This window comes from Trachemys scripta, chromosome 3 (assembly GCF_013100865.1).
Source record: "Trachemys scripta elegans isolate TJP31775 chromosome 3, CAS_Tse_1.0, whole genome shotgun sequence".
NCBI lineage: Eukaryota > Metazoa > Chordata > Testudines > Emydidae > Trachemys > Trachemys scripta.
The window spans coordinates 50,370,958-50,384,889 of NC_048300.1; the positions used below are offsets into that span (position 1 = coordinate 50,370,958).

Sequence of the window (13,932 nt, forward strand, 5' to 3'; positions counted from 1 at the left end):
AGAACACAGGGTATGTGTGTACCATGGATGCTCCCAAGTTTTCTACTAAAAGTTTATGCCTTTCTCATTCAGTGGCTTGTTATTTAATGACCCCCAAGATCATTATATCATGTCAGAAATGCCAAATGAGAAAGAGACTGCAGTAATTTTTAGGTTAATTCTGTGTTTGAAACTGATAACAGGAAAGAAGAGCACGTGGAGCAACAAACAAAGAACAACAAAGGCTTTTGTACATATTTTATGAACACAATAGTAGTTTGATACATTTAAGAAGGGAAGAAAGCCAAAAATGGATATGTTGCAAACTCCATCCAGTCTGCAATTGTCAGGCAATGTTGCAGAGCACTGAAAAAAATTCGGAAAGAGATTTGAATTGTATAAGGGCAGAGATGAAAAGTGATAAAGTGAAATCATCTGTCTTTTTGCATATTGTTGGGGAGGAAGGATTGGATATTTGTAACAACTTTAAGTTTGAAGAAGGTGAAAGCATGAAGTTAAGTAAAATGCTGACCAAATTTGAAGAATAAAACCTTAGGTGCCAGCTCCAGGACTGGAGCACCCACGGGAAAAAAATAGTGGGTGCTGAGCATCCATCTATAGCTCCCCTATTAGCTCCTCCCCACCTCCGCCAGCATCTCCTGCCTGCTGGCAGGCCCCGCAGATCAGTGCCTCCCCCTCCCTCCCCGCTCCTTCCACCCGTTGCAATCAGCTGTTTCGTGGCATGCAGGAGGCTGGGGAGGGGGAGGAGCAAGGACATGGTGCATTGGAGGAAGGAGATGGAACTAGGCAGGAAGAGGTGGGGTGGGGGTGGAGCAGGGTCGGGAAGAGGCAGAGCATGGGTGGGGCCTTGGGGGAAGAGGTGGAGTGGGGGCAGGTCCTAGGGCAGAGCTGGGGGTCCAGCACCCACTGGCACTTTAGAAAGTTGGCACCTGTGAATGAGACCTTTGAGAGAGGCATTTTTTACATGTACACAAAAAAACTGATGATAGAATAGAGCAATGTGTCACAGAATTAAGGAGGCTTAGTGAGACCTGTGACTTTGGTGAGGTGACAGAGACTCTGGTCAAAGATAGCATTAAAGACAATGTTTTAAGAGAGAGACGGCTCCATGAAGGAGATTTAACTTCAGAAAAATCTCTCCATATATGCAAAGCAGCAGAAACTGAAAGCACAGGCGAAAGAGCTGAATTCACTAGAAGGGGTTATTCACACACTAAATACAAAAGAATATAGCCAGAAAAGGTCAGATCAAAAAGTGCAACTACCCACTATGAAAGCAACTGCTGGGTCGAGAGTGAATACAGATTATGAGGAAAGTGTGGATCACAGCATGGCCCCAAACGGTGTTTTGCCTTTGGAAGCTCTATCATAAATGCTGCAGATTCCAAATGTAGAAAACTCAAGAACATGTAGTTGAAGACAACCTGGTTGTGGAGTTTTACATAGGTGTGCTGGAATCAAGCAAAACTGATGAGAGGGACTGCCAATGACAGTGAATGAAACCATTATTCTACTCAACCTGGACACAGAAGAGCAGGTTAATATTCTGTCTGACAAGATTATGAGAGACTGAAAATAAGACCAAAACTGGGACCAACAAAAATAAAAGTAACTGGTTAGTCTGAAATAAACATACTAGTGGAGGAGAAGTGCATTTCTAGCATCAAATATGAAAACACTACATATAGGCTCACATTCATTGTAGTACCAAAGGATGTGACCAGTATCTCTTGGCTTAAAGACACATTCTGAGCATTACTACACAGTGACTTAGTGCCTGGCAAGTCAGCTTGCTGCACGCTAACTCGCCACGTGGACACTGCTACAGTGCACTCCAGGACTTTTACTACTGCCTCTATAGATTGTCTGAGATAGGATCCTGTGTAGAGATTTGCAAAGCAGCAACATGGAGTTGGGTTCAAACTTTTACTTAGCACTATTTGTTGGATTTGGCATTGTGTCCCATTGCTTGGTTTGGTAAGCTGGTACTACAGTTCATTTTTGCCTAGAATTCCTCATCTACCATCCTCTGATGGGAGCATTGCTTGCTAATCTCCTGTAAGGTGGAATGCACAGAAGCCCTCAAAGAAGAAAGAAGGATTGGTTACTTGTAACTATTGTTCTTCAAGTATTGCCTGAGTTCATTCACACTTCGCACCTGCTTCCTCTCTGCCTCAGAGTGCTTTGTATTTCTGGACTCTGCTGGCTAGGAGAAAGATCTGAGGTGGTCAGGCAGGGGAATATTCTGTTATGAAAAAGCACATCTGCAACCCCCAGCAAACATGGCTTTTTACATAGTTCCCCAGCTCAACACTAGAGGGGCTAGAACCCATAAATGTGAATGCACAGAGTACTAATAACTAATTAGCACAATAGTACTAATGAGTAAAAATTCTCTGCACAGCTAAGGGTAGCCCCCAGAAGGACCTCTTGTATTGCTACCTCTGCTACTCAGAAGTTCTAGGAAAAATCAGGAAAGTTAACTATGATGCAGAAACAATTGAATTACTAGCTTAGAACTATCTGAACAACACAGTAACAGCATTAATTTAAAATAGTTTTCTTACTGAATTTTAAAAATAACTAACATATATATAAAAAGCAAAAACACCTGTAAGTTGACATAAGTTTACAGTGCTTGTGGAAAAAGGAGAATACTGAATTCTTTCCATGTCTTCTTGTTCCTTTTTTGTTATTTTAAAGGAAGGTGAATTGATTTCTTTTATATTAATAGATGATATTTTGGCCCATATATAAACCTTATGAATAAATTATGCTGTTTATTCCTTTGTGTGTATTTGTGTACATGTATGCGTGCATGCATGCATATACATATAGAGAGAAGGATGGGGGAAGGGATATATGCTATTTTTATATAAACAGTACAGAATGATTTGCACTCACAAAAGAATCCCACCACCACCAACACATGTATAAATGCATGTGTTAATCACATACCCTCCTGCTTGAGCTGTTATTTGCAATATAATTCCATTCTTCTTCAAATTAGCTTTGTGTCTATTCCCACCTGTAAGGAATATCAGGCACCACTGACTTTCAGGAATCTTTTAGAAAAGCAGTCCCTGTTGGGACCATATAAGCAACCTTGAAGAAAAGTTATTTATGTGTAACCCTTTTTGCACTAACCAGCCTTTCATTAAGTAGGGAAATAAAATGTTTGTCATTTATTTTGCAGGTATATCGACCCTTGTCTGCCACAGATAGCTTACAAGACTGTAGAGCCTATTTAGAGTCTCTGCCAGACACTGATTCACCAGAGCTATTTGGAATGCACGCCTGTGCTGGAAGAGCATTCCTGGAATCTCAGGCACAAACCTTTATTGATACCATTGTCAGTATGCAGCCAGGAATCAGCATGGACACCCTGATCATCAGGTCAGTGTTTTAAAAAGAAACTGTTTTGGTGACAGAACAAAGCAGAATCTATTACCTAAAAGAGTTCGGAAGTTATTTGTTAGGCTTGACCACAATTTTAAAGCTTATTTGCATATACTTAACTCTGATTTACTGAATGAGTAAAACAAGGGGAGTGAGGTAATATTTTTTTATTGGACCAACTTCTGTTGGTAAGAGAGACAAGCTTTTGAGCTCTTCTTCAGGTCTGGGAGAGGTACTCAGGACTTGTCTACACTTAAAACACTGCACAAGCACATCTGTGCCGCCACTGCAGTGCTTCAGTGAAGACACTACCTATGTCAAAGGGAGGGCTTCTCCTGTCAGTGTAGATAATCCAGCTCCCCAAGAGGTAGCGGCTAGGTCAATGGGAGAATTCTCCTGTCAACCTAGCACTGTCTAAAATGGGAGTTAGGTTCATTTTACTGCTTCGCTCAGGGGTGTGGATTTTTCACATCCCTAAGCAACATAGTTATGCCAACCTATTTCCTAGTGTAGACCAGTGCTTAGGGCATGTTTACACTACAATCTTAAGTCGACCTATGTTAGGTCGACTTACAGCCACCTCAGTAATTACTGCGGTAGCTGATGTCCACACTGCCCTCCTTCTGTCAGTGGTGTGCGTTCTCACCAGGAGTGCTTCCACCGACTGAAGAGGGGCAGTGTGGGGGCCTGAGAGCCAGGGGTCACAATCTGCTGCATAGTAAAAGAGACCTTGTCTAGAAAAGAAAATGAGTATCTTCCTGGCCGTATTTTAGATTTACTGGCATCATTGTAACCTAAATTTCAACTCTCGGCTGATCTGTTTCTGATATGTGGGTACAGTATTCTGTTCTTTGTGTGTTGTGCAAGTCAAATATATTCTAGCTCCCATAAAACAACCACTAGGAAAATGATCAAATGTCCATGTAACTAACTTGCTTAGTGAAATGGCTATTTATCTGTAATTCCAGATACTTGTACTGCTTTGTCAGGAATCTGCCTTACTGGATAGATCATTGACTCTTCCCCGGTGTCATGTTGAAAGGACCATTCTTTTGGAATATCCCCCACAACCTAACTCTTCATACATATCCACTTATCTAACTATAGAAACCTGCTAGAGATGGTCTAGAAATATTAGAATTTGCCCATAAACCACAAGTGGAAGTGGGGAGATTAGATCATCTCCTTTTGGACCCCTCCAGCTCTGACAATTCCAGAATTATAAGTCTTACCCTTTTTTTTTTCCCCCTTCCAGTGGTGGAAAGAGCCCAGATGAATTAGTACTGGAAATAGTTTCTGACATTCTAAGACAGCTGCCACTCACTGTAGAGGAACAAGATACAGAACTGACACCTGGAACTGAACATTCCTCCAAAATGAAAATCACACTGGGAAGCTTACTGTCAGGCCCCATTTGGGCTGCTCTTGCAAAAGCGACTAAAGGTCAGAACAACGGTTTACATAATGTTTAATTAGAAAGAAACTTTTATTTTCACAAATTAATGTTTTATTTTAAAATATTCCTTCTCTGTTTTTAACATTCTATCACAGTTTCTCTCCTCATTCACAACATGCCCCCTACCTATGGAGCCCTCACCAACCCCAAGTAAGAAACTTAAAACTTCTCCTTGAATCTCATCTACCAAAAGTTGCAATTCAGAGTCCCATTCTGGTGCCCTGGCACAGAAGAGCAAAGTGACACCAAACACTCCTAAGGACCATGCTGCCCCTGGTACGGTTCAGGTGCCATATGTTCCAACAGCATCTTCAGCACTGAAACCTTTGGCACCTCATCCATGGTACCACTCACAACCTCCTCATTACCAACAGACATTTTCAGCACCAGATGTTTTGGTGCTCTAGATTCTCGCATTGAAGCTTTCATGGTACTGGCCCGTCAACCTGTAGATTGGGTACCGGAGTCTCCTCTATTGGAGTACTTAAGAGATGTCATCTCCAAGCAGCCTGTGTCTCTGCCTGCATCCAACCTGGTACCTTTGTGTAGACCTATACCCCAGAGAGGATTGCTCCACCCCGGAGGAGGTTTGCTATTTTCATTGTCCTCTCCAGATCACAACAGAGATTCTTCTTCGAGTGCTTGCTCATATCGATTCCAATCAGGTGTGCGCGCGTCGCGTGCACGATCGTCGGAGAATTTTCTACCCTAGCAACACCCGGCGGGTCGGCTGTGGAGCCCCCTAGAGTGGCGCCTTCATGGCGCTGGATATATACCCCAGCCGACCCGGCGCCCCCTCAGTTCCTTCTTACCGCCCCTGACGGTCGTTGGAACTGTGGAGCGCGTCATAGCTGTTCTCCACTCTCCCTAGCTTATTCCGTTTTGTAGATAGTTGTAGTTATAGTTGTAGTTGTTATATAGTTAGATAGTTGTTCAGTTTACTCTATTAATAGTTGTTATATAGTTAAAGGGGATTAAGGGGGTTGTTCTTCCCCCTTTTTCCCCCGGCGCGTAGCCGGGCTCATGCCCAAGGCTCCCGGCTTTAAGCAGTGCGCGTCCTGCGCTAAGCCTATGCCCACAAGTGACCCGCACGACTCGTGTCTGAAGTGCCTGGGAGAGTCCCATCAAACAGATAAGTGTAAGATCTGTAAGGCCTTCAGACCGAGAACCAAAAAGGAGCGGGACTTTCGGCTTCGGCAACTCCTCATGGAGGCGGCACTTAGCCCGGACACTCCATCGGCGCGTCAAGCCCCAGCGCCAAGCGCCTCGGTGCGCAGTGCCCCTGCGGCACCGACTGCCCCGGCACCGCGGGTGGAGTCGGACAAGCCTCCGCGGCACTGGACCCCTTCGGCACCGCACCCGCCGCAAGTGCCTCGGCGCCGATCGTTATCACCGGGACATAAGAAATCCCGTAAGGCGCAGGAGACTGCCGTCCTAAAGACGCCGGCCCCCCCGGTGCCGGGGGTAGAGCCGCGTCCACCGGTGGAGCACCAAAAGCAGGTGCCTCCGGCACCGTCAACTCCGGCTCCGAGGCCGTAGAGTCCGGTGCGGACGGGATCACCACCGCGGTCAGTGGTGGAACCGTGCCTCCTGTCAACCCCAGAGACCTTTGCGACGGCGAGAGACTTGATTGCTCTCACGGAGCCAGCACCGCTCCAACCACCGGTACCGTTGGCCCCTCGTCCGGTGCAATCCAGGGGGAAACCTGCCCTGATGCGACCACCGTCTCAAGGACTGGAGCCACGGCACCGATCCAGGTCCCGACGCCGCTCGCAGTCCCGGCGCCGAATATCACCTCGGCACCGGTCATACTCGCGGCTAAGATCATCGTCGCGGCACCGTTCTACGTCCCGGCACCGTTATGATCATCGGTACCGTTCGACCTCGAGACGTAGTTCCCGGCACCGATACGAGCGATGCTCGACGTCGAGGGGCCGCTCCCGGCACCGGGCCTACTCAAGATCGCCGTCCAGGTCCAGGTCGGACTCTCGGCACCGACGCGGTCATCGGCACCGATTCCGATCTCGGCAGCGCTCACCGGCACCGCATAGGGACCGATCATCTCCCGAACGGCACCGAACGGCACCGTATCTTCCGGAGCTCATCTCGGCGCGGTCGGCACCGCCATGGCCATCGAGATCAGTGTCTCGCTCCTCCGATGGGGCATCGAGATCGGCATACCCCCCTCAGGCAGAACACAGGTCCACCCCCGATAGATCTCTGGGCACACCAGGACCTATTACGTAGGGTGGCACGTAATATGGACCTACAAGCAGAGGAGATAGTGGAGGTGCAGGACCCCATTGTGAATATCCTCTCTGCGGATGCCCCATCCAGAGTGGCGTTGCCCCTGATCCGCACGATCCAGGCTAACGCCACTACGATATGGCAAACTCCTGCCTCTATTCCACCCACAGCCAGAGGGGTGGAAAGAAAGTACTTTGTCCCCTCAAAGGACTATGAGTACTTGTATACTCATCCCCAGCCGTGTTCACTGGTGGTGTCATCAGTGAATGCAAGGGAGCGCCACGGTCAACAGGCTGCAGCGCCCAAATCGAAGGACGCTAAGCGCTTCGATTTGTTTGGGCGTAAGGTTTATTCAGCCGGGCGGCTACAACTGAGAGCGACTAACCAGCAGGCGCTCCTGAGCCGCTAAAACTTTAATTCCTGGAACTCCATGGGGAAGTTCAAGGAATTGGTCCCCCAAGACTCCAGGGAAGAGTTTGGGGCCTTAGTGGAGGAGGGTAAGAAGGTGGCACGGACCTCCTTACAGGCCTCCTTGGACATAGCAGACTCGGCTGCGAGAACCCTGGCTTTAGGTATCGCCATGCGGAGGATCTCCTGGCTCCAGGTCTCAGGTTTGCCTCCGGAACTGCAGCAAACCCTGCAGGATTTACCATTTGAAGGACACGGATTGTTCTCGGACAAGACGGACTCTCGTCTGCAGAGCCTCAAGGACTTGAGAACAATCATGCGCTCCCTGGGGATGCATGTTCCGGGACCCCAGCGCAGGCCATTTCGGCCTCAACCTCAGCGGTTCTATCCCCCCCCACCTCATCCGAGACAGGACTCTACCAGAAGGCGGGGGTGAGGTGCTAGGAGAAGGTTGACCGGCCCTCAACCCGGTCAGAACCAGGGGCCACCTCGGCCACCTTCAGGCCCCAGGCAGAACTTTTGAAGGTGCGGTCAAGGACGGCGCCCCAGTCATCTCCCAGGATCCAGCCCCCTCCTTTCGGGATCGCCTCTCCCATTTCCACCGTGCTTGGTCCCTTATAACCTCGGACCGTTGGGTCCTTCGCACGGTGGAGAGGGGATACGCTCTCCAGTTTTCTTCATCCCCCCCCATCCACCTCCCCTCCCCGTCCCTCTTGAGGGACCCTTCTCACGAGCAACTTCTTATACAGGAGGTTTCTACGCTCCTATCTATGGGGGCCATAGAGGAGGTTCCATTAGAGTTAAGGGGCAGGGGATTTTATTCCCGCTACTTCCTGATCCCCAAGTCCAAAGGGGGTCTGCGACCCATCTTAGACTTACGCGGACTCAACAAATTCGTAGTAAAGTTGAAGTTCCGCATGGTCTCATTGGGGACTATTATCCCTTCCCTGGATCCTGGAGACTGGTTCGCCGCCCTCGACATGAAGGACGCATACTTCCATATAGCAATCTACCCGCCTCACAGGCGCTTCCTGCGATTTGTGGTAAACAAGGTGCATTACCAATTTGCAGTCCTTCCCTTCGGCCTATCCTCGGCCCCAAGAGTGTTCACAAAATGTATGGCCGTCGTGGCGGCATACCTTCGTCGGCAAGGAATACAGGTGTTCCCGTATTTAGACGACTGGCTGGTACGCGGTCGCACCAGAGAGCAAGTTCGAGCTCACGTCCACATAATAGTACACACATTCCACGGGTTGGGCATCCTACTCAACGAAGAGAAATCCACTCTAGAGCCTACCCAGAGGATAGAATTTATTGGGGCAGTCCTAGACTCCGGACGTGCACAAGCTATTCTACCGGACAATCGTTTTCATACCATCACAAGCCTCATTCGAGGACTCAGGGCCTTCCCAATTACCACGGTGAGGTCGTGCCTGACCCTCCTGGGTCACATGGCTTCTTGCACGTACGTAACCAGGCATGCCAGGCTTCGGCTTCGCCCACTCCAGACCCGGGTGTCATCGGTATACCGCCCATATCGGGACAGCCTGAACATGGTGATCACGGTTCCGAACTCGGTCTTGACCTCCCTCACCTGGTGGCTAGATCGCAGTGTGGTTTGCGAGGGGATGCCGTTTCACGCCCCACAACCCTCTCTGCACCTGGTCACAGACGCTTCTTCTCTGGGTTGGGGTGCCCATCTCAACGAACACCATACCCAGGGCCTGTGGACTGCACCCCAGCTAGCCCTGCACATCAATGTTCGGGAACTGATGGCGGTGCGCCTGGCGTGCCAGGCATTCCTCAATCTCCTACATGGCCGCTGTGTGTTAGTTCTCATCGACAACACCACGGCCATGTTTTACATCAACAAGCAAGGAGGAGCACGTTCGTCGATTCTATGCCAAGAGGCCATTCACCTGTGGGACTTCTGCATCGCCCACTCAATCCATCTCACGGCATCGTTCCTCCCTGGAGTCCAGAACACTTTAGCGGTCCGACTCAGCAGGTCCTTTCAGACACACGAGTGGTCTATTCGTCCGGACATCATCTATTCCGTTTTCCAGAGGTGGGGATTTCCCCAGGTAGACCTGTTTGCATCTCGAGCCAACAGGAAGTGCCACGTGTTCTGCTCCCTGCAAGAGCGAGCCCCGGGCTCTCTATCGGACGCGTTTCTCCTTCCTTGGAAAGACCACCTGTTTTACGCCTTCCCTCCATTTCCACTGGTCCACAAGGTGCTGCTCAAATTACGCAGAGACCAGGCTCGAGTAATTCTAGTCGCTCCAGCGTGGCCGAGACAACACTGGTACACCACACTGTTGGAGCTCTCGGTTCAGACGCCGATCCCGCTTCCGTTGTGTCCAGATCTCATCTCTCAGGACCATGGCCGACTACGTCACCCCGACCTACAATCACTCCACCTCACGGCATGGCTGCTCTATGGTTCACCCAGGCAGAGCGGCAATGCTCACACTCTGTCCAACAGATTCTGCTGAGCAGTAGGAAGCCTTCAACACGGACCACGTACTTGGCCAAGTGGAAGCGGTTCTCCTGTTGGTGCGAACAACGAGCCATGTCCCCGTTACAGGCACCTATTCCTCTCATATTGGAATATCTCCTCTCCCTAAAACAGCAGGGTTTGGCGATATCTTCAATTAGAGTTCACCTGGCTGCTATATCGGCCTTTCACCCAGGGGAACTCGCGTCCTCGGTATTCTCTAACCCGATGGTCGTTAGATTCCTCAAGGGCTTAGACCGGATGTACCCACAACAACGTCAGCCCGTTCCGACATGGGATCTCAACCTGGTTCTCTCTAAGCTCACAGGGCCTCCATTCGAGCCACTAGCCACCTGTTCACTTCTGTATCTATCCTGGAAGACAGCCTTCCTCGTAGCCATCACCTCAGCAAGGCGCGTTTCTGAAATCAGGGCGCTTACATCCAAGCCCCCTTACACGGTTTTCCATAAGGATAAAGTGCAGCTTCGTCCACATCCTGCCTTTCTTCCTAAGGTGGTCTCTACGTTTCACTTGAATCAGGATATATTTCTCCCAGTCTTCCATCCTAAACCACATGCTACTCGCCAAGACCAGCGTTTGCATTCTTTGGACGTACGCAGGGCCCTGGCTTTCTATATTGACCGCACAAAGCACTTTAGAAAGACGACGCAACTCTTCGTTGCAGTGGCCGACCGGATGAAGGGCTTACTGGTCTCCTCACAACGCCTATCCTCCTGGATCACGTCTTGCATCCGGACTTGCTATGACCTGGCAGGTGTCTCAACACCGCACCTCACTGCTCACTCCACGAGGGCCCAAGCTTCCTCGACTGCCTTCCTGGCTCAGGTTCCAATCCAGGACATTTGTAGAGCTGCAGTTTGGTCATCAGTCCACACGTTTGCAGCTCACTACGCACTGGTACAGCAGTCCAGGGACGATGCTGCATTCGGATCAGCAGTTTTACACACAGCAATGTCTCACTCCGACCCCTCCACCTAGATAAGGCTTGGGAGTCACCTGATTGGAATCGATATGAGCAAGCACTCGAAGAAGAAAAGATGGTTACTCACCGTTGTAACTGTTGTTCTTCGAGATGTGTTGCTCATATCCATTCCAAACCCGCCCCCCTTCCCCACTGTCGGAGTAGCCGGCAAGAAGGAACTGAGGGGGCGCCGGGTCGGCTGTGGTATATATCCAGCGCCATGAAGGCGCCACTCTAGGGGGCTCCACAGCCGACCCGCCGGGTGTTGCTAGGGTAGAAAATTCTCCGACGATCGTGCACGCGGCGCGCGCACACCTGATTGGAATGGATATGAGCAACACATCTCGAAGAACAACAGTTACAACGTGAGTAACCGTCTTTTTCTCTCCTTCCTGCCCCCACTCTCCACCCTGGGTGGCGCCACAGGAATCCAGCAGAACCTCCAGAAATGACTCCATTAAAGGACATAGAAAGAGGGCAGGTATTCTCAAAGAACCTCCCATTTTGTTATCCTCCCAGATTTCCTCTTGTTCCCAGATGAAGCATTCAATCCACCTTTCACAGGTTCTCAGGACAAATTCAGGGGTTCTTCTTTGAGGAGTGTCCCTGTGGTGCTCCATTTCAGGTGTTGGTGCATCCCTGTGCCTTTGATTGGAGAATTTCAGCAGCCGTTCTCATCTGGGTCACGCATGCACTCTCCCCGTCTTGCGCCATTGTTGGTGCCTATCTAGCACTATGCGACCAGACCCCCCTCAGTTCCTTCTCAACTGTCCTCGGCCTGAAATGGAGCTCCCAGCAGTGTTAAAACTGATAGCTATACTTAGATTTTCTAGTAGTCTTTAGCACCCTAGTTAGTTTACTTATCTCTTTCTCCCTGTTTATTTTTTCCTTTTCCTTTTCACTCTGAGTTTGAATACCCCTTAGCTTATTAGATTTCAGAAATAGCAGCGTGTTAGTCTGTATCCGCAAAAAGAACAGGAGTACTTGTGGCACCTTAGAGACTAATAAATTTGTTAGTCTCTAAGGTGCCACAAGTACTCCTGTTCTTTTAGCTTATTAGAGTTCACAGTTAGGGTTGAACCATGATAACTCGAGCCATGCCCGGTTCACCGGGTTTCAAGCGCTGCCTTTCCTGCTGAGAGGTGACCCGGTTTCAGACAGACACTCTCAGTGTGTCTGATGCCTAGGGGAGACACACGTTACTCAAAATTGCTCTCACTGCATTAACCTGAAACCTCGCAACAGAAAGGATAGAGACCTATGTCTCAAACTTCTGTTAATGGAGAAGTCTCTGTGCCCAGCATCTGATCCAGGTCCACAAACTCCCTCCCCGCCCAGACAGTGTTCCCCAGCAACTTCACCCAGTTCACAGTGGAAGGCTCACTTCTCCAAAAAGGCAGTGAGGAAAAGGGCTTTGACTTCTCTGAAAGAGCTGCCAAAAAAGATGCACTCCCCAGTCCAACTGAGTACTTATGAGGCACTGGGCTCAACTGGTGCCATGCATGAAAGCCGTGAAAGCCAGTGACCCTAAGTGGGCAGCCTTGGAGTCAAGGGGAAAACAGAAACCTACCTCCTCCTCTATGGCACCAACAGAGCTGCCACAAGATGCGGCACCAATACACTCTGCCCAAGTTCTGGTGCCACCTCCTGTCCCGACAACGCAGAGCCCACAGAGGCCAGCACTGACAACCGCGACTACGACAGCACCGTTGGCACTGACCACCTTGGTACTGAAACCATCGGCAGCACACTTCTTCTTACATCAGGCAGACCTGCATGTCTCATCGACACCTGAATCATGTCTTTTTGGCACCAGTGTTTCCCTGGCACACATGGCACCGCGTCAGCTCACTTCACCTGTGGCCCCTCCATTCTCCAGCGAGAAAGAAGATACTGAGGAGGAGGGTGTCTTCTCATCTCAGCACTCCTTTTCTATTCAATCTACTACAGTGCTGGGTCCACCAATACAGCCTAAAATCCACCACAGGGCTGACACCCAGACCTGGTATGCCCCCCCAATGGATGCGACTGCTTATGCCATCCCCCACTCAGTGACTCTACTGGGACCCATGGGGGGCATACAGGAGACAGTACCTCTGAGCCCATATAGGGAGAGGCTTAGATCTCCCACACCACCCTCAGTTTCTGCACATATTGGGCACGTGTGGACAGCATATCTTGCAAAACCACACTTAGTGCAGGGTAAGTAACCATTCTTCCCAAGCTCTGATGAAATGTTAAATCAACTTTCTTGTAACTAAAAAGTCCTACAGAGACATTAGTTGAATAAGCCTATGTTACGTGGATCAGCAACTCACTATAGCTATACCAGTTATGCTCTTGAACAAATTTTAGGATATTATCTTACTTTGGACTAATGTATAATATAAGGGAGACATCTAACTATGACTTTGTCCATTTTTTCTAGCCTTTGATGTGCAATAGGATGCCAAAAACACTGAGAATTCTTTTCTGTCTTTAATGTTAATCTATGGAGGAATTTTCTAATCTATATTGCTCAAACATTTGGTCAGTGCTTTAACCGAAGGCTGACTCATATCTAGCTCTAGCTTCATGTGTACATGCATGTGAAATCTCAAAAGAAAATACAGTTGTAGTTTAAAATACTTATTGGCATATTTGAGAATCCCCTGGGTCCACATTTATGTTTCAGTACCAAAGAATTTCAAATTTATCTGAGCTCCACCTCATTGATCTGCTGCAATGATTTGGCTGAAAGAGTGTAACAAAATAGAAAATGTAACAGTAAATAAATTCTTAATCTGTTGCTATTAGACTATATTCATAATTTTATCCATATTTTTAAAAACGAGAATAATAATTTTTTTAAAGGCTCAAAACCTGAAGTCCATATTTACGCCTTAATCGGGCAGACTTCCCAGTAATTTCAGTTGTAGTCTTGTCCAAGTAAAGTGTTGAGCA

The 13,932-nt window shown here is 48.8% G+C and overlaps 1 protein-coding gene across 1 annotated transcript in view; it reads left to right on the forward strand.

The window, feature by feature from the left end:
* Window positions 1-13,932, forward strand: part of DNAH14 (dynein axonemal heavy chain 14) — a 499,756-nt gene that overhangs the window by 467,871 nt on the left and 17,953 nt on the right. The window contains exons 78-79 of the mRNA XM_034764559.1: window positions 3,197-3,396; window positions 4,655-4,842. Coding sequence (XP_034620450.1) covers window positions 3,197-3,396; window positions 4,655-4,842 — 388 coding nt within the window. The remainder of the gene's footprint in view (window positions 1-3,196; window positions 3,397-4,654; window positions 4,843-13,932) is intronic.